At 56.2% G+C, this 15587-nt stretch overlaps 1 protein-coding gene across 1 annotated transcript in view; it reads left to right on the forward strand.

Annotated features, from left to right (window-relative positions):
• Positions 1 to 15587, forward strand: part of RASA3 (RAS p21 protein activator 3) — a 108057-nt gene that overhangs the window by 86777 nt on the left and 5693 nt on the right. The window contains exons 10-22 of the mRNA XM_041731016.1: positions 1441 to 1597; positions 2391 to 2539; positions 3532 to 3646; positions 4383 to 4457; positions 5214 to 5337; positions 6408 to 6514; positions 7264 to 7341; positions 8044 to 8121; positions 9081 to 9154; positions 9919 to 10025; positions 10490 to 10572; positions 13165 to 13373; positions 14817 to 14920. Of these exons, the coding sequence (XP_041586950.1) occupies positions 1441 to 1597; positions 2391 to 2539; positions 3532 to 3646; positions 4383 to 4457; positions 5214 to 5337; positions 6408 to 6514; positions 7264 to 7341; positions 8044 to 8121; positions 9081 to 9154; positions 9919 to 10025; positions 10490 to 10572; positions 13165 to 13373; positions 14817 to 14920 (1460 nt within the window). The remainder of the gene's footprint in view (positions 1 to 1440; positions 1598 to 2390; positions 2540 to 3531; positions 3647 to 4382; positions 4458 to 5213; positions 5338 to 6407; positions 6515 to 7263; positions 7342 to 8043; positions 8122 to 9080; positions 9155 to 9918; positions 10026 to 10489; positions 10573 to 13164; positions 13374 to 14816; positions 14921 to 15587) is intronic.

Raw genomic sequence — 15587 nt, forward strand, 5'->3', positions numbered from 1 at the left:
GCAGCCAGAATGAGATGGCTCAGGTTGGCTCCTACCTGGCCACCCAGTCTGGCTAGCTCTGGTGAGGGGATGGGGTTACAGGTGCTATGAAACGGTGCCGTTTTGGTGGGTGTGGGGAGAGCACGAGAGTGGTGGCTGAGAGACAAAGGCAGGACTATTGAAGAACCTTGCAACTTTGAGAACGGCCCTTTGAGCCTGGCATTCCCAGGAGCTCTGCCGCACCAGGCCTGCCCCACAGCTCTCGTACCTGGTGTCGCCTGCTGAGGAAGGAAGCGAAGGCATTGTTCAGGCAAATCCCCCTGAGCTTGGCCTCCAGCCTCATGTTTGGATTTCATGATCTCTTAGTGCATCCCTTTATAGCACAGTGAATGTCACAGTGAAGCGCAGACACTCAGGTCTCCTTTAGCAGACATGCAGGATGGGTGTGGTGTGGTCGCAAGCCATGTGCTGCATACCACAGCCCTGAATGTCTGCAGACTCACCGTGTGGATAGATTTTTGTGTGTTGTGCTGGATGGCAGTTTACTATCACTGGGTTCTGGTTCCTGCTGGGAGCACTGATGCGCCTAGCAGCCCCTAGCCCAGTAACCAAGATGGCACATGGCAGCCTGGCGGATGGCCACCCAGGTCTTCAGGTGGCCAGGTGCCTCAGCCAGATGCACCTAGGTCCCACCTCAAACTGCCTGGCCCATACACCTCTGCATGGCCACACTGGGTGGGACCTAAGAGAAAAGAGTGTCCAGTCAGAAAACACTGAGAAAGTGTCCATGTACCCTTGTGATCTGCCTGCCTACCAGCACAAGTCACCATTCCTCTGATGCTGAAAGCTCTACCACATATTTATGAGAATAATTGCAGCTTTGCTCTTCGTATTGCTAGCTGTTATCGAGTATTCATCTTCACGGATAAATGACTTTACTGTGTAGTCACTCATTTCCCCCTTCTCATTCTCTTATTCCTTCCATCCTTCCTGCTTTTCAGCCTTAACTTCTGGCCTGTGACTCCAGAATGTCAGCCCCCATAGTAAACATAATGTGCAGGGCGCCCCAGGGCACAGACCCTACAGGGGCTCTGCCTTTGAAAAGACTTCTGGCACAGGGACTCTGTGTTGTGGGGTGCCGCCTGGAATGACTGACCCCCCACTCGGACCCTGTAGAGGGGTCTCCACAAGAAACACCCCATGCAATGCATGCACCCTGCAGGGGGTGTCAGGGAACATCCCCAGCTCCTGTGAGGAACAGAGAGGTGTCCTGTAGAATTGCCCTGGAGCCCCTCTTGCCTCAGACCCCGGCCCAGCCCAGGATGCCCCATGCAGCAGGATCAGCGCGGTGCAGAGCGCCTGGCATACTGGGCCTACCGGGCGTCCTGGAACCAGCCCCGAGGGATCCAGTCCCGGATGGTGCTGCCGCTGCAGCCCGCTGTGTGTCCTGCGTTTGTCCAGGTACTTCCTTCAGCCCCGAGACAACGGCAGCAAGAGCCTGAAGCCGGGCGACTTGGGGTCCCTGCGGCTGAACGTGGTGTACACCGAGGACCACGTCTTCTCGTCCGATTACTACAGCCCACTGCGGGACCTGCTGTTGAGGTCTGCGGATGTGGAGGTACCCGTGCCGAGCACCTGCTACGCCCAGGGCTGCCTGCGGACACCTGTGGGGTTGCGGACACCTGTGGGGTTGTGGGGTAGCCTGCTAACACCCGGAGCTCCTGCATCCCCAGCCCCGCCCCCCTGCCAGGTTCCGGATCCCAGCTCCACCCCTGGACCCCTCACCTCTCCTCCCTGCCCCCTCTGGGCCCTGGCCCCACCCCTTCGCTCCCAGCTCCCGCCCACTGACCCTCCCGACCCCGCCCTGCTTCACTCACACCACACACCCGCATCAGCTCCAGCCCTCAGAGCCCTCACCCTGGACCTGGCCCCACAATGACCCACCTAGCCCTCCTCCCCCCAGGAGGCAGGGAGCCGGCCCACCCCTTGCCCTGCGTCTGAGCTGCCAGCGCTTGGCAGTGACTCTCCCCTGCACACCATCCCCACACCTGCTCTGTGCTCAGAAATACCTCCCTCTCCCTTTGCTGGGAGGGCAGAAGCCCTTGCCCCATGCCCTGCCTGCAGTTAGAGCCCTGTGGCAAGCCAGCAAGGCCACAGTTTCTGATCTGTGACCCTGAGGTCACTGGCCCTAGTGCTAGACTTGGCTTTGGGTGGAAGTATCCTCCAAGAATGCACTCAGAGCACGTGTGCACGTTGGAGGGTTTGGTGTGGGCTTCAGGGGGCCTGGGTCTCTGGTATGGTGACTTGGTACCATCAACCCACTGACCAAGTCGGGTGGGGAGTGGGGATCTGCACCAGCCCCCAAGGTTGGGAAGCGCACCCTGGGGCCATGTGGTGTCTTCCTCTCGCAGCCTGTATCAGCATCCGCGGCCCACGTCCTGGGTGAGGTCTGCAGGGAGAAGCAGGAGGCCGCCATCCCACTCGTGAGGCTCTTCCTGCACTATGGCAGGGTGGTGCCGTTCATCAGTGCCATTGCCAACGCCGAGGTCCGGAGGACCCAGTGAGTGAACCTCAGCCCCTGCCCATGAGCCCATCCCACCAGGGGTGCAGCCTGGGGTCAGTGAGTGGTGAGGGGCTGGCCTAGGGCAGGTGTGGGTGACTCAGCATAGCGGAAGTCCCCTCAGCATGGATCAGAGTGCCCATCTGGGACAGCAGAAGGGACCCACAAGGCTCAGTTTTTCTTTCGAAGATACATTATTAAAAGGCACCGTTTCTCTCAGAAATCCTGAGGCATGCACGCAAGAAGGGCACTGGCTGCCTTGAGGGTGGTCAGTTCCTGTGGTCTGTGGGTGCAGATTCAGAGTCAGGTCCATGCCAGAGGACGAGGTCACTGCTGCCCCAGGACCTGTGCCCACTCCCTGGAGATGGATTGTGCTAAGAGTCTCTCCCGGGATCCCTGGGTGGCGCAGAGGTTTAGCGCCTGCCTTTGGCCCAGGGTGCGATCCTGGAGACCCGGGATCGAATCCCACATCGGGCTCCTGGTGCATGGAGCCTGCTTCTCCCTCTGCCTGTGTCTCTGCCTCTCTCTCTCTCTCTCTCTCTCTCTGTGGCTATCATAAATAAATAAAAATTAAAAAAAAAAAAAAAGAGTCTCTCCCTGGAGCTCTTGGTTCAAAGAAACCCAGAATGTACCTTAGTTGAGAGAAGGCATGAAGCACATCTATGCTTCTGTGCTGGACTTCCATGCTGACCCCAGGTTTGGTCTTTGGAAGTATTAACTTGCTGCAAAACCAAGCTTCACAAAGAGCCAAGGCAGTGGGTGTGTGGATGTCCTGCTCAACTGTACTACAGCTATGTGCGGTTCATCTGCTCCAGACACAGGGCGGCGGGTTCAGGATTCTCAGCTGTAAAACATCTGGCGTGGTCTTGTGTCCCTCTCAGAGCATCTGGGAGCACACTTAGCAGCGTGGGCATATCTTTGCATCCAGTGGACGGGTGCTCAGAGCAGGCTCTGCTTCCCCTGACACCTGCTGAGATAGTTGCCTGTTGTAGGGACCCCAACACCATTTTCCGAGGAAACTCACTGACGTCTAAGTGCATTGACGAGACGATGAAGCTGGCAGGGATGCACTACCTGCACATGACCCTGAAACCTGCCATAGAGGAGGTGAGTGGGGGTCCCAAGGGCCCCCTGAGCCTGTGAGCCAAGGTCCTCTCTAGAGCATCCCCGGCTGTGCATGGTCCCTCTGTTATCGCTCATGCATTGGGGCACACAGCCGAATGCACCATAAGCATCCTCTCCTGATGGCTCTGAGTCCCTCCCCTGACCGCTCCCGGGACCCTTGAGTAGGCAGCATTTCCCAGAACGGTGTCATTAAATGTAGGGACGTGGGACGCCCAGGTGCCTCAGTGGTTTAAGTGTCTGCCTTTGGCTCAGGGCGTGATCCCAGGGTCCTGAGATCAAGTCCCACATCGGGCTCCTTGCATGGAGCCTGCTTCTCCCTTTGCCTGTGCCCCTGCCTCTGTGTGTATGTATCTCTCATGAATAAATAAATAAAATCTTTAAAAATAAATAAATGAGTGCAGGGAAGTGAGGAAGTTTAAACTCGTTTAAGTTTAAACTTAAATTCTGGTTTGGTCTGTGTGCGTGGAATTGCCAACACTGCTCACTAACCCTGTTTTTAAAATTTATGAAGCCTGATCCCACGTGCGTGGATCTGGAATGGTCTCCAGGAGAGGCCTGATCCTCATGGACCAAGGCACTCTCTGTGGCCACTCTGAAGGCTCTCGTCCCCTGCTGCGTGAGGCTGGCTGTGGCCATGACGCCCAATGCCCCTGACCTCCCCACGCCCATGATCCTGGAATCTGTGCTGCTCACTCCTTGTTGTCCGTGCACTTTCCAGATATGCCAGAGCCACAAATCTTGTGAGATTGATCCTGTGAAGCTAAAGGATGGAGAGAGCCTTGAAAACAACATGGTAAGGAGTTGTTCTGCACTCTCTGGAGCTGCTCGCCCATCTGTAGGATTTTGGCACTTGGCTGCTTGGGGTGCTCTCATCTCTCTAGGATTTGGGGAGGGGGACCTACGGGGACTGACTGTGCAGGGTGTCCTCAGGAGCCTGTGTCTCCGCCAGAGACAGTCCCTCTCAGCTGCTGTGCAGCGCTGTGATGCCCTGCTCCGGGCCGCAGTGCCACCGCCCTGCTGCTGATGGCACTGCACTTGGCCTGGCACCTTCCCTTCTGGGAGGACCAAGAGCCTCCCCACCAGGAGGCCTCCTGGCCTGGCTTCTTCCCAGCCTGGTCTGGTCTCCGACAGCCATAGACATAGGTCCCAAAGCCAGGCTGCCTCATCTTGTCCCCCCAGAGCACTGTCCTGTGTTTTAAAATAGAACTCCCTGATGTTTTCAATGCACCCTCACCTCCTAATCTTTCACGTGATTTATTCATGCCTTCGGGAGATACAAGGCAGTGAATTTTACCTCTACGCCCCATGGATGAGGTCGGCATGGAGGGGGGATGCCCCACACCCCCAGATTCTGGTCACTGGCTGCGGTGACGACTGTCACTAGTCAGAGGCACTTCTGTAAATAGTGATGGTAGTACATCTGTTGCTGCTGCAGCCCCTGCCCCATCCCAGTGTGGTTGGGGCTCCATGGGGCTGGCACAGCAGCCCTGGGGAGACAGTGATTCCAAACAGGCACTGGGGGGGGTGTCACACCCGCATCCTGTTGCAGGAAAACCTGCGGCAGTATGTTGACCGCATCTTCAACGTCATCACCAAATCGGGGGTGAGCTGCCCCACCGTCATGTGTGACATATTCTTTTCTCTTCGAGAGGCGGCTGCCAAGCGCTTCCAGGGTGAGTCTTTGGTGTAGAGAACACCCACAGCCCCTTCCGGGGTTGTTCCTCTCCCCACTGTCTCAAAGCAGAGAAGGACGTTTCAGAGTCTGTGTGGACGTGATTCTGGCTGTAGCTGCTGAATCCACACCAGTGCCCGCACGTCATCCATCTGCAGCCCGGCTGGACCCCTCTGTGAACCCAGGCCCAGGCTCTGCACGGGAAGGCCAGCTGGCCGTGTTTCGTCACACTGGTTCATTTGGGGTGGAGCGTTAATCTCTCCGAGCTTGGGCCTCTCCAGGGGAAGCTGCCTTTCCTGTTTTTTTGTAGTTCTGACTGTGGTAGGTTGAGGGGCAGCTCTGCACCGCATGCCCTGCTGCACTTTCAAGAAAGACAGGATGAGCTCTCCGTGGCTTTGGGACAGGAGGGACCCCAGGGATGAATTGCCTTTTCATGTGTGTCAGGTCCTCAGGAAGGCACCAGGATTCACCCTGTGCAGAGCTGCCCAGGAGCAGAGTAAAGGTGTCCTGCCCTGACAGGAAGCACCAGCTGGCCTGAGGACTGGGATGCAGGCAGAGGAGTGGGCTGTGGGGAGCCTGGCCCCCCACCCTGTCCAGCAGGCCCCATCCCTGGCCCTGGCCATCCTTCCCTGAGGAGTCAGGGAACAGCCCAGATGTGTCCTCCTGCCTCAGGGAACCATGGGGCGCCCAGAATGGTCCCTGGGACCCTGACAGAAGCCGCCTCCTACCCACCTGCTGAGGTACCTCTCAGCACGTCCGGCCTCCCACCCGACTCTGTGGACAGGACCTCCTGCTTTCAGAGCACGGTGGCCCCTTAAGGGGCCCCTGGTGTCTGGCAAGGGCAGTTACCAAGCATACCCAGCCCTCAGACCCTCTGGGTTAGTGCCCGGCCAGGCCTTGGCTGGTGCAGTGCTACCACCACATGGTGTGGTGTGTTTGGGGATGGTGAAGGGGACTCCTGTGGGGCCGGGCAGACTCTCAGGAGGGGCAGGTGCACTTGGGTGCCGGCTTCCAGGTCCACTGCTGTCTCCAGAAGGCCTGTTGAGCCGGCTCTCTGTGTCCTGGCCACAGATGACCTGGATGTGAGGTACACGGCTGTGAGCAGCTTCATCTTCCTGAGATTCTTCGCTCCGGCCATCCTGTCCCCCAACCTCTTCCAGCTGACGCCTCACCACACGGTAAGTGATGTCAACCCCCGTCAATTGGCAAACCTGCCGTCCCCGGCTCATGGGGGTGTTCAGCGTCCTTGCTGGTGGGGCAGCCGGGCTGTGAACATCCACATGCCCTGAACTCCTTTATACACAAGAAGGCTTAGCACCTCGGCCAGCTGTGTCTGTTAGACACAGTGGACACTGTGACCAGGATTTCTCACTCCCACCTCAGGAAAAACGGGGCATTTATGATCATGTGTATGTTCCGTCACATAATCAACAAACGCTTATGGAGCCCTGCAGGGCCCCGCAGTGCTTGGGCTTGGCAGAGACCCCAGGGTGAGGTGATTCTAGGGGCCCATTCCTGTCGGTGAGTTTTAGACTAAACCTCTAGGTCGTACAAAGGGCCGTGGGGCGGGGCGGGGGGGGCTCAGCATTGCACAGGAAAGCTGCTCATTTAAAGAGGCCCCTAATGTGTGTCAGGCTGGGTGCTTGATGGAGCTGCTCCCTGCGTCCTGCCCGCAGCCCCCTGTCGTGGGAAGCACTGGCATCTGGTCCTCTAGGCAGAGAGCCTGGTTGTGAGCCGCTCGTGGAGCATGTGCCACAGAAGTGCCTGAGCAACTCCTCCAGGTGCACCTGCTCCATCACACACAGGCAGCACGCTGGAGCTGGGGGGCTCCTAGGTGATGTCATCCATTGTCGGCCATGCAGTTCTGGTTCAGTCACATTTCTGTAAAACTGAAAGGAAACATGCATGTCTCCTTCCCATCCGACAGGACCCACAGACGTCTAGGACGCTGACGCTTATCTCTAAGACCATTCAGACTCTTGGCAGCTTGTCCAAGTCAAAATCTGTAAGTCATTTATTTTAATCATGTCTTTTTAACACAGAGGAGTGTGTGTTAAACAGTTATAAGGATAAGGAACAATAAAGCCCACACGGCGTCCCCACTACCATCTTCACGGAGAGAATGTTCCAACAACTTGCACACTCCTCAGCTCTGCTGAACTCTGAAACTTTGCTTTCTAAACCTATTTCGTGTAGGGGCAAATTATCCTCAGAGACTGAGGGTATGTTTGTGAATCATACTTAATCAGGTTCACTGTGGGGATGTTAATTTACAGTAATATTTCACGAGCGAGTAGCATACACGATGACGTGTCTTAATAAGCAGTAGAGCAGTAACATTCCCCAAATCAGTGGTGGGTCAGTCCCACCATGTTCCAGGCAGGGGAGGGCAAGGAATAAATTTGAATCCTGTGTCCTCCTAGAGAGAAGGGTTAGCAGTGACAGTGGCCCTTGCCGAGAGATTCCCTGTTCCTAGGAAACCCTGAGGTCTCCCAGGGCCCCCGCAGTCCCCTGGCCAGACCAGAGCTCCTCAGGGCAGGACCTGACACAGCCCCACTGCGGTGATGAGGAGGCCTCAGCTGTGGGCACCTGAGGACGTCTGGGCCTGAGGGAGACCCGCTGCCCAGATGAGTGGTGCACCTCCACAGGTAGCCTGCAGCTCAGCGCTGTCCTGCAGGCCTTTGTTAAGTGACCTGTTTCATTTTAGGCCAGTTTTAAGGAATCCTACATGGCTGCATTTTATGAATTCTTCAATGAGCAAAAATATGCTGATGCAGTAAAAAATGTGAGTATGGCTGTCCCAGGACCCTCTGCCCCCAGGGTGCTGTGAGCCCCTTCTGCACCGCTACTGTTCGGAACTGACAGTTCTTGTCCCTAAGGGGTGGCACAATGCCTTGCCTTGCCGGCCATGTACTATACTGGTGCCCCACAAATGCCTGAGTCACAGAGCTGGGCATCCAGACCTGGAGTTAGGGACACAGCACATGGGACAATCTTTTCTGGATGCTAAAGCTTTACTTTCTTTTGGGTTTATTTTTATTTATTGATTTTTAAAGATTTTATTTATTTGAGAGAGAGAGCACGAGCAGGGGGAGCAGCAGAGGGAGAAGCAGACGCCTCACTGAGCAGGGAGCCCGATGCGGGACTTGATCCCAGGACCCCCAGGATCATTACCTGAGCTTCAGGCAGATGCTTTACCCACAGAGCCCCCCAGGTGCCCCACTTTTTCTCTTGTGTTTAGAAACAGTCACACATACTCATTTCTCAGAAATCATAAAAACCAGGACCCAGAAGAGGAGGAAGGGAGAGGAGCCGGGGGCACACATCAGCACAGTTGGTGGAGGGAATCCAGACAGGTTGAGGAACAGATGAATCCAGGAGGGGGCGGGGGCTTGGGAGCCGATCCTGCTATGCATTCCAGGAGAGATGCGTCCTTGGGCTGCCTGTTGCCACACACGTAGGTCTCCAGGTGTGACCTGAAGCAGGTGAAGCCGCAGCTGTGGGTGCAGTGAGTCCTTCCCTGGGGGGACTGATGGGTTGCTGGGGTCAGGACTGGAAGCTTCCAGCTACAGCAGAGACATGCTCAGGACCCCCTGACTCTTGTAGAGGGACCCACGCTCCCCCAAGTGCTCTCTCCTCGAGTCAGAAAGAGATGCAGCATTCTAGCTAACTGTTCTTGTGTGAGCAGGATTGTATCCAACACACCATTTCCCCCTTAAGCATCTCATATCTCTCCTGCTTTAGTTTTTAGATCTGATCTCATCTTCTGGGAGAAGAGACCCTAAGAGTATAGAGCAGCCCATCCTGCTTAAGGAAGGGTAAGGCCTGCGTGCGCTGCTGGGCCAACAGGACAGACCTGCAGAGGCCGTGCTCCTGGCTGTCCCAGCTCACAGGCAGCCAGAACCCTGAGGGGCCGTCCTGGCCTGGACAAGCATAGCCCCCATCCATGTCTCAGATCCTGCAAGATGGTCTGCAGGGATGTCTGAAATGTGGGGTTTTCCTTCCTTTCTTGGCGCCTCTCCCCCATGGGTGGTGTGAGTGTCAGTGGGAGAGAGAGGGAGGGCAGGCTGAACCATGCTGAGGTGTTGGCTTGCTCACACTGGAGCCACCCTTCCTGCCCCTGCCAGCCCCCCACTCCTGAAGCGTCTCCTGCCTGCCGGGGAGGGCGCTGCAGTCGCTCTCTGACTCGGAGCGCATCTGTCATGGCTCGTGGGCCCTACCTTCTTCATGGCGTCTCTCATTGGTCTTCCTGGGGCTTCCCGGGGCGGGAGATGGGCTGCTTCACTGAAGGTCTTATGACAAGGACCCAGTGTCCTTGTCAACTGGGACTAAAACTTTTCAAAAGTAGAGAGCTTTGCCTTTTGGGTTTAAGGTGTTGAAAACCTTTCAGTAATGGGCACAGTGAGCATCAGGAGGATCTGGGGGGGGGGGGGGGGGTAGAGAGTGTCCTCAGGTAGGACAGTTGTGAAAGGGGCAGTTTATTTGAATTTTGCGGATATGACTTGGGCTGTGGCGTGGGGGCCGGAGGCGGATGTGCCCTGAGCCCTGACAATGACCCCCAGACACGCCCTCTTCACAACAGGTTCATGATTAAGAGGGCACAAGGACGGAAGCGCTTTGGGATGAAGAACTTTAAGAAAAGATGGTTCTGCCTGACCAACCATGAATTTACCTACCAGAAAAGCAAAGGTAACAAGGGAAATTGGCTTTTTAGCTGGTTCACAGCCTTTATCCTGAAGGCCAGAGCCTGCTTCTCTGAGTGAAAACAAAGGGCAGGATGACGTGTCCCACGGGTGAGCCACCGCTGTCACAGGAGTGCTTGGAGACTCATCCACCAGGGTGGCCCGGGGGGGCTGGGGAGCAGGCGGGCCGGGCCGCGCCTCTGGGCTCCGGGCAACAGGGTCAGGGTCCTGTGTTGGCGTGTCTTGCCAGATGTGACACGGCTCAGATCACAGGGATGTGGCACTGAGAACAGGGCTCCTCGGAGGCTTTGAGTCACTGCCACGTGTCCTGGGTCCTGCTGGGAGTGCTGCCCAGGCTCAGGGGTGGACAGTGTCCATGCTGGAGTCTCTGTGTTGTCTACCCATTACCCCGAGGGCAGGGACCCACCCTCTGCCCACCGCCTGCCCCCTCATGAACCTTCTCAACCTCAGGAGACCAGCCTCTGTGCAGCATTCCTATTGAGAACATTCTGGCGGTGGAGAAGCTGGAGGAGGAGTCCTTCAAGATGAAGAACGTGAGTGTCCTGTGTGCACCACACTTTTCAGGGGTTTCTCCATCCTCTGCTCTCTGCCACAGAGCCCTGTCACCCGCATGTTCACTGGTGTTCACAGCTGTTGTGTGGGAACCCTGGAGCACAGCGGCCTGGCTCATCCTGCTCAGGCAGCCAGGCAGGGAGGAACCTGCTGGAAAGGGCTTCCTGGCAGCTCAGGGATCAGCTCTGGGATCTTGCAGCATTTCTTTGACACTTAATTTTGAGACGGTTGTGAACTTATAGGAAAGTTGTAGAAACAGAGCAGGACCTCCTGTGTCCCCTCACCCAGAGTCGCGGGGTGTTTGCATTTGTCACGTTGGCTGAGCTCTGTCCTTTATCACCCTCCGTGGCCATGCATCCTTCTGAACCACACAGATACCCCAGCATGCTGCCTATAAAGAAGGACATCCTGGTATAGGAACTGTACTGCTCTCAGAGGCAGGGCAGGGTGCCCACAGCACCAATGGCAGTCTCAGAGCGCCCAGCCGAGTGCCGCCTGGTCCACTCGTTCTCTGCCAGGTTCTTGATCTGGAACATTTCTCAGCCTCTCTCTGTGTTTTGCAGCCTTGGAGTGTCTGACGCATGCAGGCCAGGTTTTGTGGGTGTCCCACAGTCTGGGTGTTAGGCCTGAGCCCTACGTGCATCTTGTCATGAGCCCAGCATGGGAAACACACTGCACCGTATCCTCATCGGGTTCCTCCTCAGACTGTTGCCCCTCCACTCAGGCTTCCCACCTCCCTCACCCCTTCACAACTTTCCTTGGCTTTCTGCCATGCACAGAGCCACCCAGGGACCTTCTTCGCTTGTCTGTTAGGGCCACAGGGTTCCCAGGGCCACGTTTACCTGGGGTGGCACCCCTCACTGCCCTATGTGGCCATGGGACATGGCAGCGTTGCTGATCGCATTGTCACTGCTGCTGCCAGCACATGCTGTGGGCATGCAGAGTTCGACAGGCTGAGCACAGATGTGGTTTCCGTCATGGGTGTGACCTAGAGGCCATCAGGCCCAGCTCACAGATGGCTGTCCTGCTCACCTGCACCCCCTGTTACCTCGTGCCGCCCCTGGACCACGGAAGGTGGTTTCTCGGGCAAGCAGATGGGCCCGTGGCAGATGGTGGCATTTTCTCTGGGCCTGAGGATGGTAATGCTGTTGCACCTGCTGCAAGCACCGTCCTCATCTCCTCTGTGGCATGTCTTGTCGCCTTGGATGTCTGCTGCCTGACCTGTGACCGGCCCTCTCCGGGATGGCAGCCTGGGAGCACTGTGCCCTGAGGGCAGCCCATGGCATTCCCAGATGTGATGGCAGGGCACGAGTGTGAAAACAGCCTAGAAACTGCATTTCCATCCCTTTCTGTTTAGAAAATCACCCAACTTTAGCATATCAGCCTGTTGTTTCCCACCACTTTCCCTCACAGGCAACTGCGTATGGCACTAACTGCAGAACCCTTCCTGTCTGCGAGGTGGCCCGTGGTGGCCCTGTCAGAGCAGCCAGTTTGTGAGGGTGGTCAACAGAACTCTGTCTGGGGTTTGTCCCTCCATGGGGGTCGCAGCCTGCAGAGATGCAGTCTAAGGCCTGTGCAACAGTGCATGTGTGTGCAGGGTGGGGCAGGGGCAGGGCTCAGGTCCCTGAAGACGCCCCAGCTCTCCACTCAGATCCATCAGCTCCTGTCCATGCACACATCCCTCCCCTCCCCCAATCACGTTCTGACAGCAGCGGGGTCGTTGATTTCCTGACTCTTCCTCTGACATGCCCAGACCCTGCACTTTCTTTTCATTTTTATCTTTCTTGAGGGCTGAAAGTTCATGGAGATAGAAACTGTTGGGGCCACACTGTGTTCCCAGAACACAGGGCAGAGCCTGACATTCAGGAATGTGGGTGGAATGAATAATAAGAACAGCAGTGGAGGCTCTTAGCAGCCTCTCAGAGGAAGTGACACCTTTCTGGAAGGAGAAGAAGGGTCTCCAGGGTGCTCAGGTGGGTGGGGAAAATTCTTCAGATGGTCTCAATAGCACATGCAAAGGTCCTGAGGTAGGTGTGGGGGTAGCACAAGGTAAGCCAGATGCACCTTGCTTAGAAGTCCTCCCACCTTAAAAACCAGGAGACCCAAAGAAAGTCTCATTTCAGTAATGGGCACAGTGAGCATCAGGAGGATCTGGGAGGGGGGGGGAGGTAGAGAGTGTGAGCCCTGTGATTTTACATGGATCCCCTGACACCCCAGCACAGAGCCTTGGCCAGGGGCTCTTCTCTCTCCTGAGCCCCCAGGAAGAAGGCTGTGCCTAGTGGCTCTGTCGTTCAAGGGCAGCAGAAAGTACTTTGAGATGCCATGACCCCAGGCTGTCCTCCCTCGGGGTCAGCTCCTCTCTCTCCCTCTACATCTCCTGGGCTGTCCTGCCTTGGGGTCAGCTCTTCTCTCTCCCTCCAGTCCCCACAGTCCCCCGTGCCATCCTCCCTCGGGGTCAGCTCCATCATTTCCCTCTGTAGGCCTGGGTCTTGTACGAGTCCATCCCCAGGACTCCGTGGCCCTGGCGGGTGTTTTGCTCTGAGGTCTCTCTGAGCCTTCTCCCCATGTCCCAGATGTTTCAGGTCATTCAGCCCGAGCGAGCGCTGTACATCCAGGCCAACAACTGTGTGGAGGCCAAGGCCTGGATCGACATCCTCACCAAAGTGAGCCAGTGCAACCAGAAACGGCTTACCGTCTACCACCCCTCAGCCTACCTGAATGGCCACTGGCTGTGCTGTAGGGCCTCCTCGGACACAGCGCCTGGCTGCTCCCCCTGCACCGGGTAGGTCTGCACTACCGCCAGTGTAGGCGGGCTGGCTCCAAGGACCCAGGGAGGGGGCCTTGACTTCACAGAGCCCAGGAGTCAGATCTGAGCCAGCAGGAAGTGAAAGCAGAGTTTATTGAATATGTCTGTACAGGGCCTCCGACGAGTCTCATCTTAGCCTGGGTGTGGGATTTTATAGGGATCGTGGTCTGGTGCACACATCGGCGTCCATGGACTGGTCAGCACAAGGGCAGCATCCCAGGGTCTTTGTTAAGTCAGTCCATCTGGCCAGGGTCTTGGCCTCAAGGGGTTTGGAGTGAGTGGTCCTAGAGAACGTTTATGACTCCTTAGACATTTTGTGTTGTACTGGAGAACTGGGAAGGTAGCATTGCCTCTGTCCCTGCCCAGGCGTGTGTCGAGTGGTGTGAGGGGTGCAGACTCAGAATAGCTGAAAAAGGAGCATTAAAAAAAATTGTTTCTTTCGTGAGGTCCCCTCAGTCGCTCTGTCTCACATCCACCCCACGTGGCCCAAGCACCGTAGTCTGGCTTATGCATTGCACAAGGAAGTGTGGCCCTGGGGCTATGTGGCGTCTTGGCAAACTGCATATGCACCGCTGAGTCCCGTGGACCATTGTCTTGATTGTTGAGGGGCTTCTGTGTGAGAGAGCCCTGGCTCATCCACATGAAGGCTCTCAGGAGACCCATCAGGAGCTGTGAGCCATCCTGGGTCCTCCTGTCTCTGCCAGGGGTCCTAGTGATCCTTGGGGGTGGGTGGCAGTGAGGAAGGTGCTGTCATCCGCCATCCTGCTCACAGGCCCTTCGGTTTCTGCAAGTATCTGCACACACTCCCCTGCATCCTCCGGCTTTGTCAGCTGGGCCTCCTGAGGGTCAGGACAGGCTCACCTTGCCTCTTCTGGAAGGAGGGCCAGGTGCCCCATGGCTTACGAGGACAGTGACAACTGCTATCTAGTGTGGGCGTGAAGAAAGGCCCAGGCTAATGGAAGTGGAAGTGGAGGATCCAGCTTCTAGGACTCAGGAAAATCCCTGTGGGATCCTGCCCAGGAGAGGCTGAGCACTGTGTCCAGGGGAGGCGACATTGCCACACGCTTAGGCGGAGTAGGAGCCACCCCAGGCTGAGGAGGAATGGGGACCTGGCTGTCCCCACCTGGGGTGGCAGGCCGAACCTTCAGGGCACATGGCCCAAGTGCATCAGTAAAGTCCTTTCTTTTCCCAGCAGAACAAGTCTGTTTGGCTATCACAGCAGATCTGTAGGCCTCTCGTCCTCCGAGCCCGTGGATGGTCACCTTTAAGTGCTTGTGACCTCTTCCACCAACCACACATGAATGCCATCAGGGACAAGTTCACTTTATAAGACCACTCTGTTAGCTAACTCTTTAAAAAAAGAAATGTCATGATTCCCATTGTTGTTCTTTCTGTTCTGGTCTTGCTGTATTGGGGCAGCGGTCTCCCAGCAAACATCCAGCTGGACATTGACGGGGACCGAGAAACGGAGCGAATCTACTCTCTCTTCAACTCCTACATGAGCAAACTGGAGAAAATGCAAGGTAGGCTCAGCTTACAGCCTGACACTATCTTACGGGATTGCCAGTGGCTTCAGGGATGCCTGGCTGGGGTCCCAGCGACAACGGGAACCCTCTGCTGGCACGACTAGCCCTCTGAGCCCCCTGTCCTCGTTTGTGGCACCGAGGGGGGAATTGCTTTCTGCAGCTTGGCAGCTACGTGGGCGAACTACTTTAATAACAGATCCCGTAGATAATTTTAAGATGGAATTCAGTTGCAGCCTCTGAACTGCCAAGTTCTTGAGAAGATAGTATATTTTATAATCTCCTGTACCCCCAGACTGAGGATTCGGTCTTCTGTGTTTTTCAGAGGGTTGCATGCCTATGTGTGTGTGTGACTCTGCACGTGGGAGCAGACATAATATTGACGCAGCTTTATTATCCTCAACATTTAACCACCTTATAACGTTCTGCAGAGCTCAGCAGCATGGGTGGGACACATGAGGTGACATGGGGTGATGTTCAGTTCAGGAGAGGTGGATGGAAGAAGAGCTACTGGGAGGCAGATGAGCTGCCTGATCCTGGGCCGAGCCTGGCAGTTCTCAGAGCCACATTCAGAGACTCGGTGACCCAGCCCTTAAGCCCCACTCTGAAGGTGAAATAAAGCGGAGTAGGCCTGGAAACACACCTGTTAGATATTTTTCCTTTTCTT

The sequence above is a fragment of the Vulpes lagopus genome, chromosome 16 (genome assembly GCF_018345385.1).
Source record: "Vulpes lagopus strain Blue_001 chromosome 16, ASM1834538v1, whole genome shotgun sequence".
Taxonomy (NCBI): Eukaryota; Metazoa; Chordata; class Mammalia; order Carnivora; family Canidae; genus Vulpes; species Vulpes lagopus.